The sequence below is a fragment of the Ictalurus furcatus genome, chromosome 16, assembly GCF_023375685.1.
Source record: "Ictalurus furcatus strain D&B chromosome 16, Billie_1.0, whole genome shotgun sequence".
NCBI classification, from domain to species: domain Eukaryota; kingdom Metazoa; phylum Chordata; class Actinopteri; order Siluriformes; family Ictaluridae; genus Ictalurus; species Ictalurus furcatus.
The window spans coordinates 24,041,995-24,062,685 of NC_071270.1; the positions used below are offsets into that span (position 1 = coordinate 24,041,995).

At 39.1% G+C, this 20,691-nt stretch overlaps 3 protein-coding genes across 5 annotated transcripts; 1 reads left to right on the plus strand and 2 right to left on the minus strand.

Moving 5' to 3' along the window:
• The first annotated feature begins 104 nt into the window (after nucleotides 1-104).
• fam166b (family with sequence similarity 166 member B) lies at nucleotides 105-8,565 on the plus strand. 3 transcript variants are annotated; one of them, XM_053645189.1, is made up of 6 exons: nucleotides 105-259; nucleotides 2,189-2,412; nucleotides 4,193-4,338; nucleotides 5,197-5,329; nucleotides 7,129-7,341; nucleotides 8,362-8,565. In XM_053645189.1, the coding sequence occupies exons 1-6, from the start codon at nucleotides 195-197 to the stop codon at nucleotides 8,454-8,456; spliced, it is 876 nt and encodes a 291-aa protein (XP_053501164.1). In that variant the 5' UTR covers nucleotides 105-194; the 3' UTR covers nucleotides 8,457-8,565. The 3 variants fall into 3 exon arrangements, with proteins under 3 accessions (XP_053501164.1, XP_053501166.1, XP_053501165.1); XM_053645190.1 differs by lacking the exon at nucleotides 105-259 and adding an exon at nucleotides 986-2,073; XM_053645191.1 differs by lacking the exons at nucleotides 7,129-7,341; nucleotides 8,362-8,565 and adding an exon at nucleotides 5,792-6,983 and having other exon boundaries at nucleotides 5,197-5,394.
• A 513-nt stretch (nucleotides 8,566-9,078) lies between these two features.
• LOC128620303 (AP-4 complex accessory subunit RUSC2-like) lies at nucleotides 9,079-15,442 on the minus strand. The gene is made up of 3 exons (XM_053645188.1): nucleotides 14,453-15,442; nucleotides 13,140-13,827; nucleotides 9,079-12,961 (listed from the first exon to the last, which is right to left on the minus strand). The coding sequence occupies exons 1-3, from the start codon at nucleotides 14,493-14,495 to the stop codon at nucleotides 12,838-12,840; spliced, it is 855 nt and encodes a 284-aa protein (XP_053501163.1). The 5' UTR covers nucleotides 14,496-15,442; the 3' UTR covers nucleotides 9,079-12,837.
• Nucleotides 15,443-15,444: 2 nt separating this feature from the next.
• LOC128620074 (AP-4 complex accessory subunit RUSC2-like) lies at nucleotides 15,445-20,691 on the minus strand. Its single transcript, XM_053644725.1, has 5 exons — nucleotides 19,441-20,691; nucleotides 18,859-19,345; nucleotides 17,532-18,290; nucleotides 17,316-17,444; nucleotides 15,445-15,542 (listed from the first exon to the last, which is right to left on the minus strand). The coding sequence occupies exons 1-5, from the start codon at nucleotides 20,689-20,691 to the stop codon at nucleotides 15,445-15,447; spliced, it is 2,724 nt and encodes a 907-aa protein (XP_053500700.1).

The following is a 20,691-nucleotide window of genomic DNA, read 5'->3' on the forward strand; positions in this document are numbered from 1 at the left end:
CATACATAAAGAGCTGCTCTGTTCAGCATCTAAGAAGAAAGGAAGTGCACGTTGATCGCGTTGTACCTGACGTCATGACGTCACCGCGCAAGACACCTGCGCGTTCCATTTCTATGGCAACCGCTTAAATCCAAACACACACACGCGCGCGCACACACACACACACACACAGAGCGCGAGACGACCAGGCAGTGATGGAGAAATTTCCTCCGAAGTTCAGCAGGGTGTTGGTGACCCCTGACCCGCACTACATCCCGGGGTCAGTACCGAGCTGAGGGCACAACCTCACCTTTACACGGAGCTTTCTGAATTTTGCACAAAATCCGAAAGTACTGTACAACTTTCTTTTTTTTTGTCCTAGAAAAATCTTAACCCTCAGGAATAACATGATACATTTACTGATGCATGATAGGATGGAGTTGATCGGATAGAGTTGATTGGATAGATTGACAAATCTTATCATTCATTTTATTCGACAGAGAATGAACTTCAGAACTGGCCCTGGTGGTTGTTATTGAAGCGAATGTGATTAAACCGTAACCAGTGGCAACCAGTTTAAAGAGCAACACAGCTGCAATGAAATGCCACTCTGTAAATATCAGAGTACAGGAATAACAACATATCATTATTATTATTAATAATAATAGTAACAACAACAACAACAACAACAACAACAACAACAACAGGGGCATGAGGCAGATCCTTTAGTGTCATAGCTTCCGAACTTTTTTTGTAAATGAAAAGAAAAGAAAAAATGTTTGTAAAAACAGATACGTTTGGGGGCTGTTACACTAAAGAATACACACAGCTGTGTGTGTGTGTGTGTGTGTGTGTGTGTGTGTCCCCGTCCAAGGTGCTATATGCAATACACAGAAAGCATTATTATTCATTATTATTGCTTGTATACTGTTATTGTTGTTGGTGTTGTTGTTGTTAATAATAATAATAATAATAATTATTATTATTATTATTATTATTATTATTATGATGATGATGATGATGATGATGATTATGATGATGATGATGGTTATTATTATTATTATTATTATTATTATTATTATTATTATTATTATTATTATTATAACAGGGGCAGGTGGCAGAACCTTTAGTGTCATAGCCTCCTAACGTTTTTGTACATTTTTGTAAAAAAACAAAAACAAAAACAAAAAACCCCTCTTTTTTAAAAAATGTTTGGGGGTTATGACACTAAAGGATACACACACAGCGCTGTGTGTGTGTGTGTGTGTGTGTGTGTGTATCCAAGGTGCTATATGTAGTACATGGAAAGCATTATTATTTATTATTATTGATTGTATATTAGTATTGTTACTGTTGTTTTTGTTATTAATACTACTACTACTACTAACAACAACAACAACAATAATAATAACAATAACAACAACAACAACAACAATAATAATAATAATAATAATAATAATAATAATAATAATAATGTGTCTGTTTCTACCACTCAAGGTCGCTGTTAAGAAAAACGAAAGAAAATGAAAAGTCACCCTTTTTTAATCAAGTGTAGATTGTTTTTAATAAAATCGGAACAGTTTCTCAGCAGTTTAGAGAAATGATAATGAGCATAAAGTTTAAGCAAAACATTTTCAGAAGTAAGGTGATCAAAAGCTTTGGCTGATCGGCAGATAACGTGAGATTAAAAAACCTGAAGACAGATATTAAGTCATAAACAGTAATACTATAGTATAATGTATACTTGACTGTACTATACTGTAATTATATAGAACTGGATATTAAATGGAAATTATAACGTTTTACACCACACCACTGTTGCATTCTCGATTCTGATTGGTCAGAAGGTGTTGATTCATTTTCTTTAACAGCGGCCCTGACAGTAATGCAGGTTTATATTAATGCGCTCGTTCTAATACGTTATCGTTCCTATAGTAACAGCTCATTCACAGGGACGTGTACGGCGGACGCGTCACGTCAGTCGATTTAAAACGTATTAATCACTGATACGAGCGAGTTTTTTATTCTGTAAGGAGATGTTTATTTTGATTCATGGAAGGAGTCTCCAGTGTCAGTGCTTTGTAACAGTCGGAGGTAAAGCTGTAACTTTAAGTTTCCTGACATCTTCAGGACAGAGGCGTTTACGCTTCGTTTCTACTTTATTTATTCATCATTGCTATGATAACACACTGAAGTGTTTATGATGCAGCTACGCAGGCTACTGTCCACAGCTGAAATTTCACATGGGGATGCCGTACAGTCCGCTCACGGCTCAACTCCTGACCTCTCCGGAGATTTCACACTCTCCGAGAATGGTGTTGAGTTCAGGACTGTCACCTTCCACAGAAAGGGACACTGGGACGAGGGAGGAGGTCCGGACGAGAGGGACAGGACACGGCAAGACGGTGCAGAGAATGATACCGGGCTACACAGGTTATAACTCTTACAGCCGTCTATATCACTGGTGTATAGTTTTCTGTTACAACTCCAACTCCAAAACAGTTGGGACGCTGTGTGAAATGTCAATAAAAACAGAACGCGATGATTTGCAAATCTCATAAACCCATTTGTTATTCACAGTAGAACATAGAAAACACATCAAAATGTTTAAACTGAGGGAATGTACCGTTTTAAGGGAAAAAAATAAGGTCATTTTGAATTCGATGGCCGCAACACATGTCAAAAAAGTTGGAACGGGAGCAACAAAAGACTGGAATTGTAAGTGTTACTTAAAAGAAAGAGCTGGAGGTTAATTGGGAACAGGTCGGTAAGATGACTGGGTATAAAAAGAGTATCTTAGAGAGGCGGAGTCTTTCAGAAGTAAAGATGGGATGGAATCTGGATGGAAACAGATGTTGCACTAACACCTGTATATACCTTTCAGCATTAATGGTACCTTTCCAGATGTGCAAGCTGCCAGTCCCATAGGTACTACTGCACCCCCATACCATCAGAAACGCAGGCTTTTGAACTGAGTGCTGATAAAAAGCCGGGCGGTCCCTCTCCTCTTTAGTCCTCTTTAGTTTAAATGAAGCGGCGTCCATGGCTTCCAAAAAGTATTTCAAATTTCGATTCGTCTGACCACAGAACAGTTTTTCACTTTGCCTCGGTCCATTTTAAATGAGCTTTGGCCCAGAGTAGACGGCGGCGTTGCTTGATCATGTTCACATATGGCTTCTTCTTTGCATGATAGAGCTTTAACCAGCGTTTATGGATGGCACGGAGAACCGTGTTCACAGACAATGAGTTCTGGAGGTGTTTCTGAACCCATCCAGTGATTTCCATTACAGAATCAGGCCTGTTTTTAATGCAGTGTCACCTGAGGGCCCGAAGATCACGGGCATGCGATACTGATTTTCACCCTCGTCCCTTATACACAGATTTCTCCAGATTCTCCGAATCTTTTGATGATATTATGTACTGTAGATGACAAGATATTCATAGACTTTGCGATTTAACATTGAGGAACATTATTCTGAAATCATTCCACACATTGTAGACGCAGTTTTTCACAGATTGGTGAACCTCTGCCCATCTTTACTTCTGAAAGACGCAGTTATATCAACAAAGTTATATCAACAACTTATCAACAGTTATATCAACAAAGCTGTCCAAATGATCACTGCTTTATAGGTTAAAAAGTTATTGTGGGCCAGCAGTTATAAGGATGTCATTAGAGGTTATAGCATGACTACAGTTACACTACATTCTATGTACTCTCAAAGCCTAACTTTCTAGATGAGAAAAGGTCACAGGTTATATAACAGTTTTAACAGAATGTGTCATTATAGGCTATAACATGTTATAACAGTCAGAATTTCCATTTAATGTTTCTATTAAATGCAGTTAATGTAGTTATAATAGGTTATGACAGTTATACTATAGGTTCTAAGGGTTAAGCCTTTGACATTTTATAAACGTGTCATTGTGGGCTATAACATGTTATAACAGGCAAAGATTGTTTCAAGGTTATGGACTTTATCATAGGTTATAGCAGTTTTAATATATACTATAATTGGTATTTTATAACTTGTCATTACAGGTTATAACATGTTATAACTGTAAAAGTTTTCCGAACGGGTTGACATTTTAGAACTTGTCATTGTACACTATAACAGGATATAACAATGAAAGATCTTCATATGAGGATGCTGTGGTATTATTTTTGGACTTTGAGCGACATGCACTAAAGCTCTGTGTTTTTCACATCAAGGTTTCATCCCGAGAAGTCAGAACTATTTCTCAAAGTCGTACACAGACACGTGTCGAGAAGCACTTAGCGAGTTTGATTCGGATCAGAAAAGGAGAATTCGGCCAGCTACAGCTGACGGGCTACCTGCAGAATTTCCAGACATCAAGGTAAGACACACACACACACACACACGCACGCACACACAGAGTTGTAACCTTTGTCACCTCTCGTTCGCCCTTCAGCTCTACCCAGGGTCGAGTCGCTCGTGTTTCATTATGAATGCAGCAGAGATCGAGTATCAGAGCGAGTCACTGTAGTGCAGTCTGTAATCAGGACACTGTGAGGCTTCCACACAGCTTCCACTCTGGAGATACACGCTCGGATACACGCTCTGATACACGCTCGGATACACGCTCAGATACACGCTCGGATACACGCTTGGATACACACTCACAAATGTTTAAGCTGAGTAAATATACTATTTTAAGGAAAAAATAAGGTAATTTTGAATTTGATGGCCACAACATGGCTCAAAAAAGTTGGAACGGGTTAGTAAAAAGAAAACAACTGGAAGTTAATTGGCAACAGGATAGCAAGATGATTGGGTATAATAAGAGTATCTTAGAGAGGCAGAGGTTCACCAATCTGCGAAAAACTGCGTCTACAATTTGTGGAATTGTACTACTACTAGTAGTAGTAGTAACAGGGATAGTATTTCTACTACTGCGTGTGCTGGTATTAGTACTACTAATACTCCTACTGCTACTAATACTCCTACTGCTACTAATACTCCTACTGCTACTAATACTACTACTGCTACTAATACTACTTCCAGTGATGGTATTTATACTACTACTACTGCTGGTATTAGTACTACGACTACTGAATCCTTATAATTATATATAATTAAGTTTTGTTGTTTTGTGAGTCTTGCAGTTTCAGTACACAATTACAGCAGACAAACGTATTCCGGCTAATCAACTTTGAACGAAGCTAACAGTTCTTTATTTGTTTTTCCACTTTAGCGACGGGCACTGAACACTCCTTTGGTGGTTATCTCTAAAGAACCGTTTTCCTATAAATCCATGGACTGCTGGAAGCCCCTCGGCTCTCCATATTCAATGGAAGACGACAACCCACACAAGTACTTCATTTCAGGCGAGATACCCAGACGAATCTCCAAACATAACCACTACACAATGCACAGTTACACAGCTTATGAGGTACACTGAACCCAGTGACCCTTAATCTCAGAAAGACCTTATCACTGCACAGATATTATACTGTACAACACCGGGTCAGAATAAAATACCAATACCCGTTTTATTTTATTCCAGTTATCAGAAGTTAAATGGGGGATGTACTTTCTATAGAGCTTGCATTCATAACTGTGCTTATAATTCTTTTTAACTGAGCAACAATGTTTTAAATCCTGGTTCATGCATACTGTATGTTCTGTTAATTTTATAACCAAATACTTTTTTTTTCTTAAATACGTTCAGTGGTTTATAATTATGCACTGGGTAATATGAATGAAACATTACATTTACGTTATAACAACTATATATACGAGTCATTCTGAATGAGTCATGAATGAAGAAAAATTTTATGAATTTGGAGTGCTTTGTAGTGCTTCCCTCTTCCATACATGACTTCAGAGCTGCCCACGATTGGCTAGTGCTCCTGTGATTGACAAGCGAGACAGTATGCCCCTCCCACCCAGAAAGCACAACCCATTTTACTTCTTGGCATCGTTTAGCTTCGAACCCACGACCCTCCGACGTTAACACTTTTCTGAATATCCTGTGAATACTACTACATTTGCGCATCATAACATCGCGTCACGTGACTGGTAACGTTAGAGATGATGTATTCATGGAAAGTCGATCGTTTATTCATATTAATTATTAATTCTATTACGTTCAATACATTGCTTGACTTGACGACAGACTTGGTAATTTTGTTGGTTAGTCCAGCTTACTCTCCGAGTTGTTTTCACATTGTGGACAACGTTCGGTTTTTGTAGGATACACTGCTGTCTCATTTGTTTATGGAGACTTTGGGTGTGTGGGAGTTTGGAGGATTGTGAGAGTAAGCAGAACATGCCAATGCTTTGAAGGATGTAATGTTATTTAATTGCGAATCTGTTTTTAGAGGATTTAAACCTAACATGGTGAACAAATTATATTATAGAATTCAGGCAATTTTACTGGGGTTATCTCATACAGTGTAGCAAGTAATAATCTGGAAAGACCTTTGTAATATCACAGTCTAAAACTGGATTTAAAGAGAAGCAAATTAGTAAATGAATCACATGAAAATGAATCATACATAAATGAATCACATGGAAATGTATCACTTGAATATGAATCACATGAAAATGAATCTCATGAAAATGAATCAGATGTAAATGAATCAGATGTAAATGAATCATACGTAAATGAATCACATGAAAATGTATCACTTGAATATGAATCTCATGAATATGAATCTCATGAAAATGAATCACATGTAAATGAATCATACGTAAATGAATTACATGTAAATGAATCACATGTAAATGAATCATACGTAAATGAATCTCATGAAAATGTATCACTTGAATATGAATCTCATGAATATGAATCTCATGAAAATGAATCACATGTAAATGAATCATACGTAAATGAATCTCATGAAAATGTATCACTTGAATATGAATCTCATGAATATGAATCTCATGAAAATGAATCACATGTAAATGAATCATATGTGAATGAATCACATGTAAATGAATCACATGTAATTGAACCATATGAAAATGAATAAACAAATTAAAGACAAATACGTTGCTTGAGAAATATTGTAAAATATTTGAATGTATACAGTATTTTCTAAATGGTACTTACTGAGGTATTGACTGTAACCTTTGACCTTTAACGAATCGATGATATTATTATACCGCGGTGTGTTTGCAGGTTTTACTGGCTACGTCCCCAAAGCCAGGTTCCTGATAGGTTCCAGCTATCCCAAAACCACCAACAAGGCGCTGATCCAGCTTGGCAAGCAGATGAAGGCGAGTCACAGTGCGCACGGCCTGACGACAGAAAGCGCTGACAATCTGGTCTCATTGCCCAGCATCTACCCCACACAGCAAGGTCTGCTGCCCCGCTACACCGGACACGTGCCAGGTACTGACTGCTTTTTACTCAGAAATATGCAGGGACAACGCACTGTCGCGAATATTATTATTCAAAATGTTTATCAAACATTAATCAGTTTTAATTTGAACCTTTACAGAAAAATCGTATGAACTTCAGATGTGAATAATAACATAATGACGTGGTTTTAGACACAGTGTGTTTGAAGTTTTTCACATATACAGACTACAGACTTTTTTAATTTGATTTTTTTCAAATGATTCCCTTATTTTCACGATTCTTTTTGCATGATTCGTTTTCTTTTTACACATGATTCATTTATTTGCACGATTTTTACACAGTGTATTTTTATATCATTTATTTTCAGTGATTTTTATACATTTATTCGCACGATTCTTACACAATGTATTTTTTAAATATAATTCATTTTCAGTGATTTTTACGCATGATTCATTTTTCACTCGCGATTCATTTTTTGACACATGATTCATTTAATCTCACGTGATTCTTCATCCGATTCATTTATTTATTTCCACGTGCAGTTTTCGCCGGATTGATACGTATTTTCACCTTTTCATTTTCTTTTCTCACGTAATGTATTTATTTCTTTTCACATGTAGTGCATCTGGTTTCATTTTATTCAGATATAAATTTCTGAAATGAATCATTCTTTTTTCATCATGTATCATTCCCTTGACGTCACGTATTTACTCGAGGTCATGACCAAATGCACCTTCAAAATGCCCTCCACTAAATATTGGCACCCTTGGTAAACATGAGCAAAGAAGGCTGTGAAAATTTTGTCTTTATCCTTTAACCTTTTGCTCTTTTGTTGAAAGAATTCACAAAACTACTCTGGTTGTATGTGCAATCGTTTGATATCCATGAGAGTATTTTTGTGATTTTTTGAACAAAAGATCAAAAGGTTAAACGACAAAGAACGTGAAATGGTTGTGATATTTCTGTACCGAAGCTGCTGTAAAGCTGATTTTCACTTCTTGTGAATGGTCAGTTATATTCAGCTGAGCTGACATGTCGCCATGCCAACAGGATACAAATTTCGATACGGACAGACGTTCGGGCAGCTCACCAGCAACTCGCTAGAGCTGAGCGGCACACGCAGGAAGATCGACATCGAGGAATGAATCATGGAGCTTTAGATGGACCCCAGCAGCTAGTACGATCACTGGCACTCAGGAAAAATATCACAAGAATCACAAATATAAGCGGGATTAAAGGAAAATGGAACATGGAGAGAGTTTATGGAGGTTTATTTGTTGTTATTTTTTTTTTGCGCATGGAACTATTCCAACAGTTATGCTACGTTCACACGGCAATTAGATATCCTAATTATAGTATTATGATGATATCTGTAATTCTAGGATGCTGAAAAATCCTAATAATGGTTAATTCTGACATAAATTGACAATTAATATGTGATCTTTTTTAAATAGCATTTTTTTTTTTAGTATTTCTGGTAAGAAATTTAGGTTAACAAAAAAAAACCCTCACAAAACTGCTGATTTGCTTAGACATAATGTGCTTTATTGTCACACAGATCTGATCAGGAAAACCCACAGTCAGTCAGTCAGAGAGGAGGCACTCAAAATAATCACTTGTACTATATATACAGTCAGGTCCATAAGTATTTGGACAGTGAGACCATTTTCATTCGTCTTTTCGCCTCTGTACACCACCACAATGGATTTGAAATGAAGCAATCAAGATGTGATGATATTTCGTTATGATATTTAGTTCCTGTGAATATCTAAGGTTAATGATTCTTGCTTTAACATTGTCACTATTCGAACATATTGCGCATCAGGAAGAAAAACGAAAGGGGGAAATCATATGGAAGGAACAAAACAGCACCTCCTGAAATGTTGTATTTCCCTTATACAACAGAAATTCGCCAACAATGACCGTTTTTAATCCATTCATGAATAATGTCATCATTTTTATCCGCTTTAGTTACATAGAGCGTTGTGGAATATCCACGAAACGAGTTCATTAGAGCAGCTATAAGCAGTCGTTTCCTCACCAGGCTCTCTTGAAGTTAATAAGACAAAAACAAAAACGCACCTTGTCACGTTACCAAGAACCTGCAAAGTGCAAACTATGCTGTCGTGAAGACTTTTCCCATGTGGTAAAACTTACAGCTTGACAAAGCACTGACACTGGAGACTCCTTTCATAAATAGTACACATACATTACATACACCGGTTAAAATCTCTATTGTTATGAAACAGTTGGCCAACTAGACTTTTCACTTTTGATAATAAATATAAAGTGCCAAGTAATTTCCTTTACATTTGGTCATTACTGATGACACCTTTAATACACTCAGAAAAGCTTATCATAGTGTAAACATATCGTCATATATATATATATATATATATATATCACCCACTTTACCTCAAACAAAAATGCTACTAAACAGGTTCTTTCAGAGTATAAACACTAGGAACTTTAAAAATCATTACGGTAATTATAATTGCAAGGACCACTAAGGACCACTGCTTGTACCTTGGGAAGCAAAATGTACCTGTACACTATATATATCGTTTCTTCTGACAGGGTTCCATAGACGAATGATGGGGAGAGCGGGGAAAATTGTCTCACCCCCTGTCTTTAACACTGTACTGAAATAAGATATAATAAAATAGAAAATGTGTGCCTGAGACGTCATTATTTCATTTGTTATAACATTTGAATGCATCAAAAGACGTAGGAAAGAACGGTCTCCCCTATCGTGTCATGCTCGGAGGTCAGAGGTCGCACATCTGCATAGAGCAACGTCACTCATAGGAAAACTACAGCCTTATCTTCAAATACTGAACCTGCAAAATTGATACCTTTACATTTCACTCTGCATGTATTATAGAAAAAAAAAAAAAAAAAGAATCAATATAAACTAAATATGGATTAAATGCTTCACAGGAAAATATCTATATAGCTATCTAATATAGATGCATATGCATTAGTTTGTATTATTGGCATGCTGGAGAACACTGGGACAACCGGGACAACTTTAGCAACCAGCTGCGATTGCAGTACATAGCAACCACTTAGCAACAACGTAGCATAAATAGCGACAGCTTATGCTGTGTACTCTGACCTCTGACCAAATTAAAGCCTCGCTCATCTAGGAAGTCCTATTTGGAAACTCTGGAAGTTCTTTTCAACACAGAGTTCAGCATGTGGCGTCAAAGTAAAGGTGTCCATGTTTTTTCCCCTCACGTGTACAGCGAATGCACAGTCAAAAATGACGTAATTCTTTTGGCAATCTCTTGGAATACCAATACAACCACCTAGGGACACCCAAGCAACCACTGGGAATACCATAGCAACAACCTGAGATTGCATAGGAACCATCCTAGGAACCACCTACCAATACCGTAGCAACAGTTTACCAACCACATAGCAACAACATGGAATACCATAGTAACTATCTAGGAAAACCCTAGAAAGCGTGACTGGGTGACTTGCTTATGCTGTGCTATCACTCTGGGTTTTTTTTTTTTTTTTTAAAGAACTAACTACAGAGATTTAGAGATTAATTTACAAACACGGAGAACTGTTTGAACAGAAATGAGTTTAGAGTAAAAGGCTTTTCTGATCTATTCTCTGTACAGGGAAATTTGTGGAAATGTTTATTTTTTTTCTAATTACAGATACACTACACATGGATAGAGATCAGTTTTTATTCCTTTAAACATGTAGTTTGATTTTTTTTTGTCCACTAGAGGCAGATGCTCTTAAAGAGCTGCATTTAATTTTAAGTTCATTGCTGGCCAATGAAATGGTTCTTTATACAATGGTGTGAAATTTTCACGAGTGCACCATTTATCTCAAATCCGTCAAGAAATCTAAGGGCGTCTTTTAAAACCTGGCTCGTTTGGAGCGCTTGTTTTCGGAACTCCATGCGTTTTCTTCCTTGGTTCGGTTTGTTTAGACGTATACCGTACGAACACGGCGACCATGCTCGGATCCGCACCCAAACCTGAGGTGGTCTCGGCATGATCGCAAACGAACTCTGGAGCAGTTCGCTTGTAGTGAGAAAGCAATCCGGACCGACGGACCAGTGAACCAACCTGTATAGCAATGCATGATGGGAACTACATTGTTACACTTGCATGAACATGAATCGCAGTTTAACTTGGACCAAATACGAGTTAAAATGCCTCATTGAAATTTGGTCTGACGGACATATTTCTGAACAACTTTCAAAAACACATAAAAACACCCATGTTTACAAGGTGTTTAGCGAGCGTCTCAAGGAGATGGGCTTTAATCGCTCCGTGGAGCATATAAATGAGATTAAACACGGCAACTACACTTAATAACTAAATTATAATAACTACACGGCATGAAAGCCACAATAAGCTCACAGAGCTGCTGTCTATCCATCACGATGGATGACCGCTATGAGCAGAACCCTGGATCATAAACAGGCGCACTCTGACCAATGAGAGATCAGTTTACTCACATGTGACTTAAGGAAAATAAAAAATATTCTGCTAACTCAGACAAACCTGGAATTTGGCTTCTTGGTAACCCGTTTTTTTTGTGTGTGTGTGTGTGGAATGAATGCTAAGACACATTATCAACAACGAAAACAACTAGCTAATTGAACGAGCTAATCTACAAAACATAACTGACTAGCTAATCTTCAGTAACAAGCTAATATATGAAACTTAACCAGCTAGAATCATTTAACAAAAAAATAATGTACAAACCATAAACCATAACTAGCTAGCTAATTGAACTAGCTAAATTTACAGCCAACTCAACATACAGTACATCTTAGGTTTGATGGCAAATATTAAAGACTGATATTTCAAATTTACTCGGGAGGCAAATCTCACCCAGTACCTCTAGACAAAGACACCATCTTATGAAGATAATAATTAAATAAATAAATTAGGAGGGAAAAGAAATAGGTAAGAATTGAACAAAAAGGAAAATCTCGTTACGTATGAGATCTGCAACAAGAAAAAAAAACCCCAGTACTTACGGTAACAATGTACAATTCCTCAAGTATTTTCCACCCCTGCTATTTAGTAATCTTTAATATATTTTATGTCAATTCATTAACTCTACTTTGGTTAAATCTAAAAAAAAAAATATTGTACATGTTTAAAAGTCATAGATGTTTTTATATGTTAAATATGCGCTAGCTGTGCAGCGACGTTTACTATCCACAAAGTGAGACTTAGACTATACGGTACAAGTCTGAAAACCTCGCTCTGGAATACTCATGTAAGATTTAAGATAAGTTAAACATTGTGTATCTAGCGCCAATGTAGAAACGTTTTGGAAATGTTTGGTATTAACAGGCAGGGGATGATGAAAAAGCTGACTACATAACAGATATGTTTTAATCCTGACAGAAGATTCTGCTGTGCTTTTTTTGTAGACTACATTACACCAAACATCAGTAAAATACCACTTCGGGTTCATTGTGCTTCTAGGTGATTGTGCTTCTCTTCACACTTCTTGTCCATGTCGCTTTAATCAGTGTTCTCACTGCATGAGTTTGGGTCGCTGTTGCAGTCGACATAAGGTTCTGCTCGTCTCGTTGCTCCACACAGACTGAGCCAGCTGGTCCATCTTTGATGCTCCAAGCTGGAGCCATTCTGAAGGTGGCCTGCCAAAAAAAAAAAAAAAATGCTCTGGATATGTAATAGTTGTTGGTGAACACAATGGTGTGATGAGAGCTCAGCTGTGTAGACCTTATGAGTTTGAGTTCAAACTAGCGTGGAAGGTTTCGATTACTTAAAGTCATGCATGTTTATGACTGAAGCTAAGATGCTCATGGTACTGACCTGATTCTCTGGTTTTGCTTGATGCTGCGTTGTGCTTTTTCCACTGGCACTGGACTGCCGATCCCAGAACCAAATAATCGGGCCCAGCGCAGCTCTTTTGGTGGTTTCACCTCATCAGTCCTTATTGAGAACTCTTCCCTTCTTCTGTCCTCATTTCCCACCAATGCCTCATTATTTTGTACATGAGGCATGGGATAAGCGCAATCTGCTTCCATCAGACGTTCAGGGATGGGTGTCTGGTTGAGCCACCATCCAGCATGCCTCTTTTTTGAGCAGACTGATTTCTGCTCCGGTTCTCGGGTGGAATGTTTAGAAACCGTAACTGCACAGTCTTGGAGGATCTTGTGTATGTTAGTGCTACACGGTGTACGGATTTCCGTCTGGGATGGAGCGCATGGTTCTCTTTTCTCCTTCAATTTAGATCTTTCAGGTTGTCCTTCACTGTTCTGCCTGTTAGGTGTCTTTAGAAATGAGCAGCCAGACAGGGCAAGAAACCTTGACTGTTGGACGGATGGCTGGGTCTGCTCCTGTCTCCTCTGGAGCCTTGACTCGGAAAGCAAGTGAAGGTCAAAAGGCAACTCGGACAGTGGCTGGAGCAGGAGGAGGAGCTCCTGAAACAGAGATTTACACGCTGGATCCTGGGACAAGGCCAGGAATGCCCAGGGGTGGTAGTACTCTGCAATCACATCTGTGAGGGGAAAATGATAAGGTACATTCAGGTCAAAATGACACATTTTAAAGGTGCAGTTTGTAATGTTTACAGTTGTAAAGTGCCTCTAAACAAATAATGATTCAATAGTTTCAAAGATACCCGAGACAAATTGTGATTTGCAATACTGACATGCAACAGATCTGGCGAGTTAATTTATACTAATCTTTTGTTTGACAAATTTATGGCCCTGAAATTAGCTCCGCCCACAGCTGGAACAGTGTTTAATGTGTAGTTTTAAATAAGCACTGAGGGTCATTTGGGGTAAGAGGAAAGCTTGTCAATGTTTGCATTGCGATTTTCAGTTCACTTCGCAGGCATCAGAAGGCCCTAATCATTACAAACGGCTTCTTTAAAAGTAAACGTACACTAAATAAGATTTTTAGAACAAGAAACATTGTGTTTGGCTCAGTCTTTTGGAAAATAAAATTCAAAAGTTCAATGTTTAATATATACGAGTCTTGTATGTAACAAGGTGCAATACAGAACACCAGGAAACTAAGATAGCACAAGGATGTACATTGCTTTCAATACATTTCTTTATTACAGTTTTCTTAATTTTTCTTTATTTTTTATATGTTCAGTAACTATATAATCTTAAAACCTGGGTCACTGGAACATCCAGCGATGAGTTGTAAACAGAGCATTACGCTCTTACCTACACAGGTGCGCAAGTGCCAAAACCAAGACTCCAAAGCAGACAAGCTGTGAAACAATATTATTATTACTACAGAGCAAGTTATTTCATTGATACTAAAAGTTAAACGTATGTTTTGTAGTAAGACTCACTTCAGTAGACCTAAGAAGAAGGCATTAAGCCTCATACTGTGATTGGTCAACTTTGAGCACTTCTTAACAACTGAGACCAGACTGTGCAGCATTCGGGTGGATGGGCCTGAAAAAAAAAAAAAAGAGTACATTTATAAATAAATACAAATGCAATAAACACAAGCACATGGTGTGTGATGCTCTTTAACTCCATAAATCACCTTCAATGCTTGGCCCCCGTCATCGCTCCTTGCCACTTTGAGACATTTCTGTCTTCCATTTTAATTAATCACTAATGTGAATACGGTCTTTTGCTCAATAAAAACAACAAAAGAACTTTCTATGGAGCATATTTAATATCCAAGGAGAAGGTGATTTCCACAAAATAACTACGTACAAGACAGCTTTAAGATTGACTAGCATTCCCAAACCTGGCTGCGTCGATGCCTCCACCACGCTCCATGGCTTATTACTACGTCGTCCAACAATCAAATCCAGCTTGAAGGGTCTCAGCCCGTCCTGGAGAATGTTCCGGAAAGCAGGGCAAAGCTGATCTAGGACCAGTTGACTGATTCTGGGACACAGTGAGCTGTTCCCCAGTCTAAACTGTGATCAGATTACAGCACGGTCTATTATATAAACTCACACAGAATTGTTATCATGGGCATGTTTAATTAACCGCCAGACCGGAACGGCACCTCGGCTCAAGATAGAGCAGCGCTAATTGGATCTCGGCGGGATACGTTTTTGTATTGCTGTAACGTGTTTCATGTTAAATTCATGGGTGAGGTTTTGCCTTTTAGAAAACAGAGACTTTGCTGTGTTTAGTCACGGTTCTCGTGATACTACCTTCTCGTCAGGGTCCGTGCAGGAGCTGAAGTGGGCTGTGATCAAATCCACTGCTACGCTCAGCGATTTCAGCATGTCTAAACGAAGCAAATCAGAAAGCGAGACAGCGAGAGAATTGATAAATATTTACTTAGGAAATTTTGACCACTTTCTTTCTTTTTTTATTTTTGACAAATACAGCAGTTCTAGAAAAATATGAAAAAAAAAATTATCCTTAATAATACATGCTTGTATGTTCTTTTTTTAGGGCTCACGCTCAGATGGTAAGAAAATAGAATGATCCCATAATCACAAAACGAGGAAGAACAGGTGAGGACCCGAAAACAGCAAGTAAACAACAAGAAACCAAGAATAGGAAACTAAGACTCAGACTTAACAGACAAATGGTACGTTAAGACCTCACAATGAAAGGAAGAAACAGCATCACAGTTTAGAACAGACAAACTAATCAATGAGTTAACACAGAACAGGCGAACACAATCTGATAGTAAACCAATGGCAGGACGCGGGTGGAGACAGGAGTAGAACATAAACAAAGACAAAGCACTCCCTGAGATGGGAACCACCGTGGAATTTGTGACATACAGTATATATATATATATATATATATATATATATATATATATATATATATATATATATATATATATATATATATTGTATATCGGAGATTATAATTTATATACTGTATATTTACTAAATGTAAACAATCTTAAAAAATCAAATGAATACCTTTAAGAGGCTAAATACATTAAAGAACATCAAGGAAGCTGAACAGCTACTTTAGGGGGAAAAGAAATAGTGCACACACTCACACACTCATACACTCATATAGTACGTGGTGCATTAGTCAGTCCAAGACAGGGCGAGTTAAAAAGTAGGTCACAAGCACCTACAAGGAAGCAGAGACCAGAGACTGCAGAGAAATTCGAGTCTGTCTCTCTGTCAGACAAAAAATACTGCATCAATATGGTGCATCAGCATAGCACAAATAATAGACGTATTACACAAGAATCATTCAGGTGCAATGCAATTAAACACTTGATTAAAGATGGCAAGCTGAATGGAATGATAGGATTATGGTCAGTATTCAGTGACTATCAATATGCAAGAAATAAAACACTTAAGAGTGTGCTGTTATAGGAACATAATCACTGATATAGTGTTGTCATGTGACCTGATGCTCAGTAGAGTTACTCTTACCACCTTGAAACTGAGAAGTTATTTACCTATAACAGCACTTCCTAAAGTGTTTTATTCCTCCTATACCACCGGAATTTTCCAACAATTACAATTTTTAGTTATCCATTATTGAAATCAAAGCTCCAGGGTCCTTGGTTTTGTCCTGAACTTGGGTTACTGTCAGTGTAGTGGAGTAAAAAACATCTTGCGTGCTCTCGCTGATTCCTCCCACGTCCCAAAAACATGCCAGCAGGTGGACTGACTATGCTGAGATGCCTATAGGTATGAAAAAATGTCTGAATCTTGCGGTATGGTGGACCAGTGTACCATCCGAGGTGCATTCCCTGCCTCGTGTCCAGTGTTCCCAGGCTCGACTCGGGATTGACCGCGAGTCAGACTAGGGTAAAGCAGTTACTGAAGATGAATGAATGCATGATAAAGGAATTGCTACAGCAATTGAAAACCTCAAACATCAAACATTTATGAGATTTGTATAAACTTGTAAATAATAATCGGATAGATCAGATGTCAAATAAAATGTTTGTTCTTTAAACCATGATATGATCCTAATATTCTATTGTTCACCATTCCGTGAGCCTTATGGGTGCGGGTATTGTCAGCCTGGAAGAGATCACAGCTAACAGGATAGAAATGTTTCCTCATCTCACCTTTCCTCTGCAGCAGATCAATAGGAAGAAATTTAGTGCAGGCATCTGGTGATGAGCAGAACTCTTCAGGCGGTCTATCAGCCAGAGAGGATGAGTCACCATGCTGATGTTGTTCTTTCACCAAGAAGCCTGTACATGGATAGCAGGATACCTGAAATTACCATTAGCAGGGTCGCTGTATTCAGCATCTTATAAAAATGCTAATAAAAATCATACAGGGTGGCTTTGTTGCTCCAAAGATGTGAAAAACAGCCGTGTCGAGCTCCTCGTTAGTGTTGGCTTGATGAACAGCATCCGAGTTGCTTCTTCCAGCACCAGGAAGTATAAGGGAGGTGTCAGAGGTCAGAGATGTCACTGAGGTAATGGCTGGAGACAAGCTAGAACGAGGAAAAACATGCTCTGCTTGTGTTCTTGGTTCTGGTGCTAGACATTTTGGAGATGTCTGATGTGAGCCAGCTTGCTCAAGAAGAAAGTTCTGTAAATGTCTATTGGGAAAAGATTTAAGAGAGGTCTTTTCTTGGCCAGTCACACACGGTTTAAGAGTTGGACAGGTTTGATCTAAGCAAGTATGATTTGCTCCTAGGCTCTTATCAGGCAGAGTGGGTTCTACAGTCTTTGTACTTCTGTAGTTAAGGTCTGGGTGAGCCTGGAAGAACAGTGGGCTGGGTGGAGCCCAATGGGGCCGAATGTGAGGCTCTATTGGGGTTGGGGTACAGGTGGAGCAGGTATCAGCGCATGAGGCTACCTCCAGATGAATGGAAGAATAGTCCAAAGGTGAGAGTGCTAAGCAGCTGGGCTGGTCAGTGCTTTTAGATGCACCGTGTTTGTTACTCACGTAATGGTTTATCAGTGAGCCCAGGGCTTTGCTGGATTGCTTTCCTGATGGTGGTTGAAGGACAAAGGGCTGGATGGGTAGAGAGGTAGGTCTCTGTGGTTTAGTGTCGTGCGCCACTTCCTGGCATGATTCAGGAACTCCTGTGTAAGCAAAGACACAAGAAGGGTATATTATATTCTCTGTTATCGTTTCTAAAAATGAATGAAAGATACTAATGTTTATTAATCCTTATTTGTTGTAAGCCACTTTACTGTTTTGGAGAAGTCTTCCATCAATCAATATACAATATCAATATACATCCAAAAAGACCAATTAATAGACTATTCATTCATTTATTCATCTTCAGGATGTTCTTTATCATGGTTGGGATCTCATGAGCCTATCCAGGGTGCAAGGTGATAGCACAACCTGGATGGGATTCCAGTACATCACAGGGTAACATGCACACACACGTTCACACTAAGGACAATTTAATGTGGCCAATCTACCTACTGGTATGTTTTTGGGAGGTTGGAGGAAACTGGAGAACTCAAAGGAAACCCACATGGACACAAGGAGAACATGGCACACAGAAACTCCATACAGACTGTAACCAGAGCACAGTATCAACCCCTGGAGCTGTGAGGTGGCAATGCACCACCATTCAAAAAGAAAAAAAATAAATGAAATACTTGACCTAATATTAAATAACACCTTTGGTTTGCTTACCCATTGGTGGTATGCCAGCAGTTTCAGAGCTCCCCGATCTTCCAGATTCCTTCTCAGTCTTGCTTGTGATTAAGGTTACATTTTGTCCAGATGGAGCTTTCCTTTGAACAGGTGAAATGTTCTGGGAGAACCAGGAGCAAGTAGGATCTTCCTTGCTGTTCTTCACCATTGATGGACTTCTCTCACTCTTCTTGTAGCGGGCAAGCTCTGCAAATGAGGTTTTATGCTGCCTCAGCACATGTGAGGATACACTTATCTGTCCTGGACAGCTCAGCACATGGCGCAGGCCTTCCTGCTTTGGTAAGGAACAACATGGTTTGTTATTCCAGCTCTGAGATACTCGTGTAGCACTGGTGTGTTCATAGCTATTGGGTTCTGGATCTTTGCACTCGTCATGATGTGTCTTGCTGTGAGTCTTTCTTTCATTTATTCCCTTTGAAATCTTTCTGGTTATTTTGCTTCTCTTCAGTTCTGCGTCCTCATCAACCTGGGAAAGAAGAATATATACACAAACTGGGGCAAATTGAAGCAAAGTAAAATTATTGAAAAACAAGATCCACCACAGTATTATGACTACAATACCTGGAGGTCCCTTTGGTCGACTTCGACCACCTCGACGTCTTCCGTCTCTGGTTTTCCGAAGAGAAAGTATTCAGTAGGTGGCGTCATGCTTCCGTGGCTATGAACTTCGGACCAACTTGTCAAAGACGACCACGCCGGACTAGCGGCAGACTGAGTCGAGAGGTCACAGTTCACCAGCTTGTAATAATTGTTGGTGTATGTAGTCAACTGACCTTGACAGGGAGTGAGATCAGAAATTTCCTGAGATGACAAACCATTACAGTCGGACTGGTAGATGTTACAGTTTGGATCAACCCCACAAGGAGACCAGCACGGAATCAGCTTGAAGTCATCATCCTGGTGCATGGATCCTGATCCTTGGGACTGCTTGGCAGGACTATCCAGGTCATATGGTGTAGCAGGGACCGCATTATTGGTTTTGTTATAGATGGCACTGAAATTTACTAGCACCCCATCAGAGCTGTTGCAAGAAGAATCACTGATATAATCGGTCTGGTTTTGATTCCAAGCCTCACAATCTGACAAGGCATTGGCTATGTTAGGAACATAGTGATAACAGTCATGTTCCTCAAAAGTTCCCTTCTTTTGAACATATCCCTCACAGTCCTTTTTATCAGCCCAGTCTTGCTCCTCACAGTCCATTAATATCGGGGTGTCTTCATTGTCCCTGCGAAGTTGCAGCCCTGAGTCTGATAGGACTTGTTTGTCATCTCTGACTGTCCAGAAACGCTCCACAATTTTAATATTATGGTTGCATGCAGTGGTACTCTCAGTGCACTGGCTGCCACAAAGCGACCAAGGATTTGTGGCGTATCTCACGGTCTTATCCTTGGTCCCGTTTGAATTTCCATCTTGGCAAAATGAGTACTCTTTACAGTACTTATGCATGTTGTTTGCATATGTATCACAATTCTCCTCAGCCCCATTAACCTCTGATTCAAGAACAAACAAGTTACGACAGCGCAGAATTGTAGAGTTGTATCCTCTTGCGTCTCCAGAACCCGGATCTGAGATTCCTGCCCTTTCGTTGGCGCTCGACTTGCTAGTGCGACCCTGGAAGTCGCCGTTCAGCGCATCGCTTGGGAGGTTTTCCCTTTCAGGCAGCGAGATACTGTGAGTCAGATTCAAAGAGCACGGCCGTCTCGGTTTCGGTCCCGGGGTATAAACGTGACAACCCACAGACTTACCATGAACCAGAGGGATGCGTTGGATGATCATACTCTCTCCGGTCATGTTATCAGAGGTAGCCAT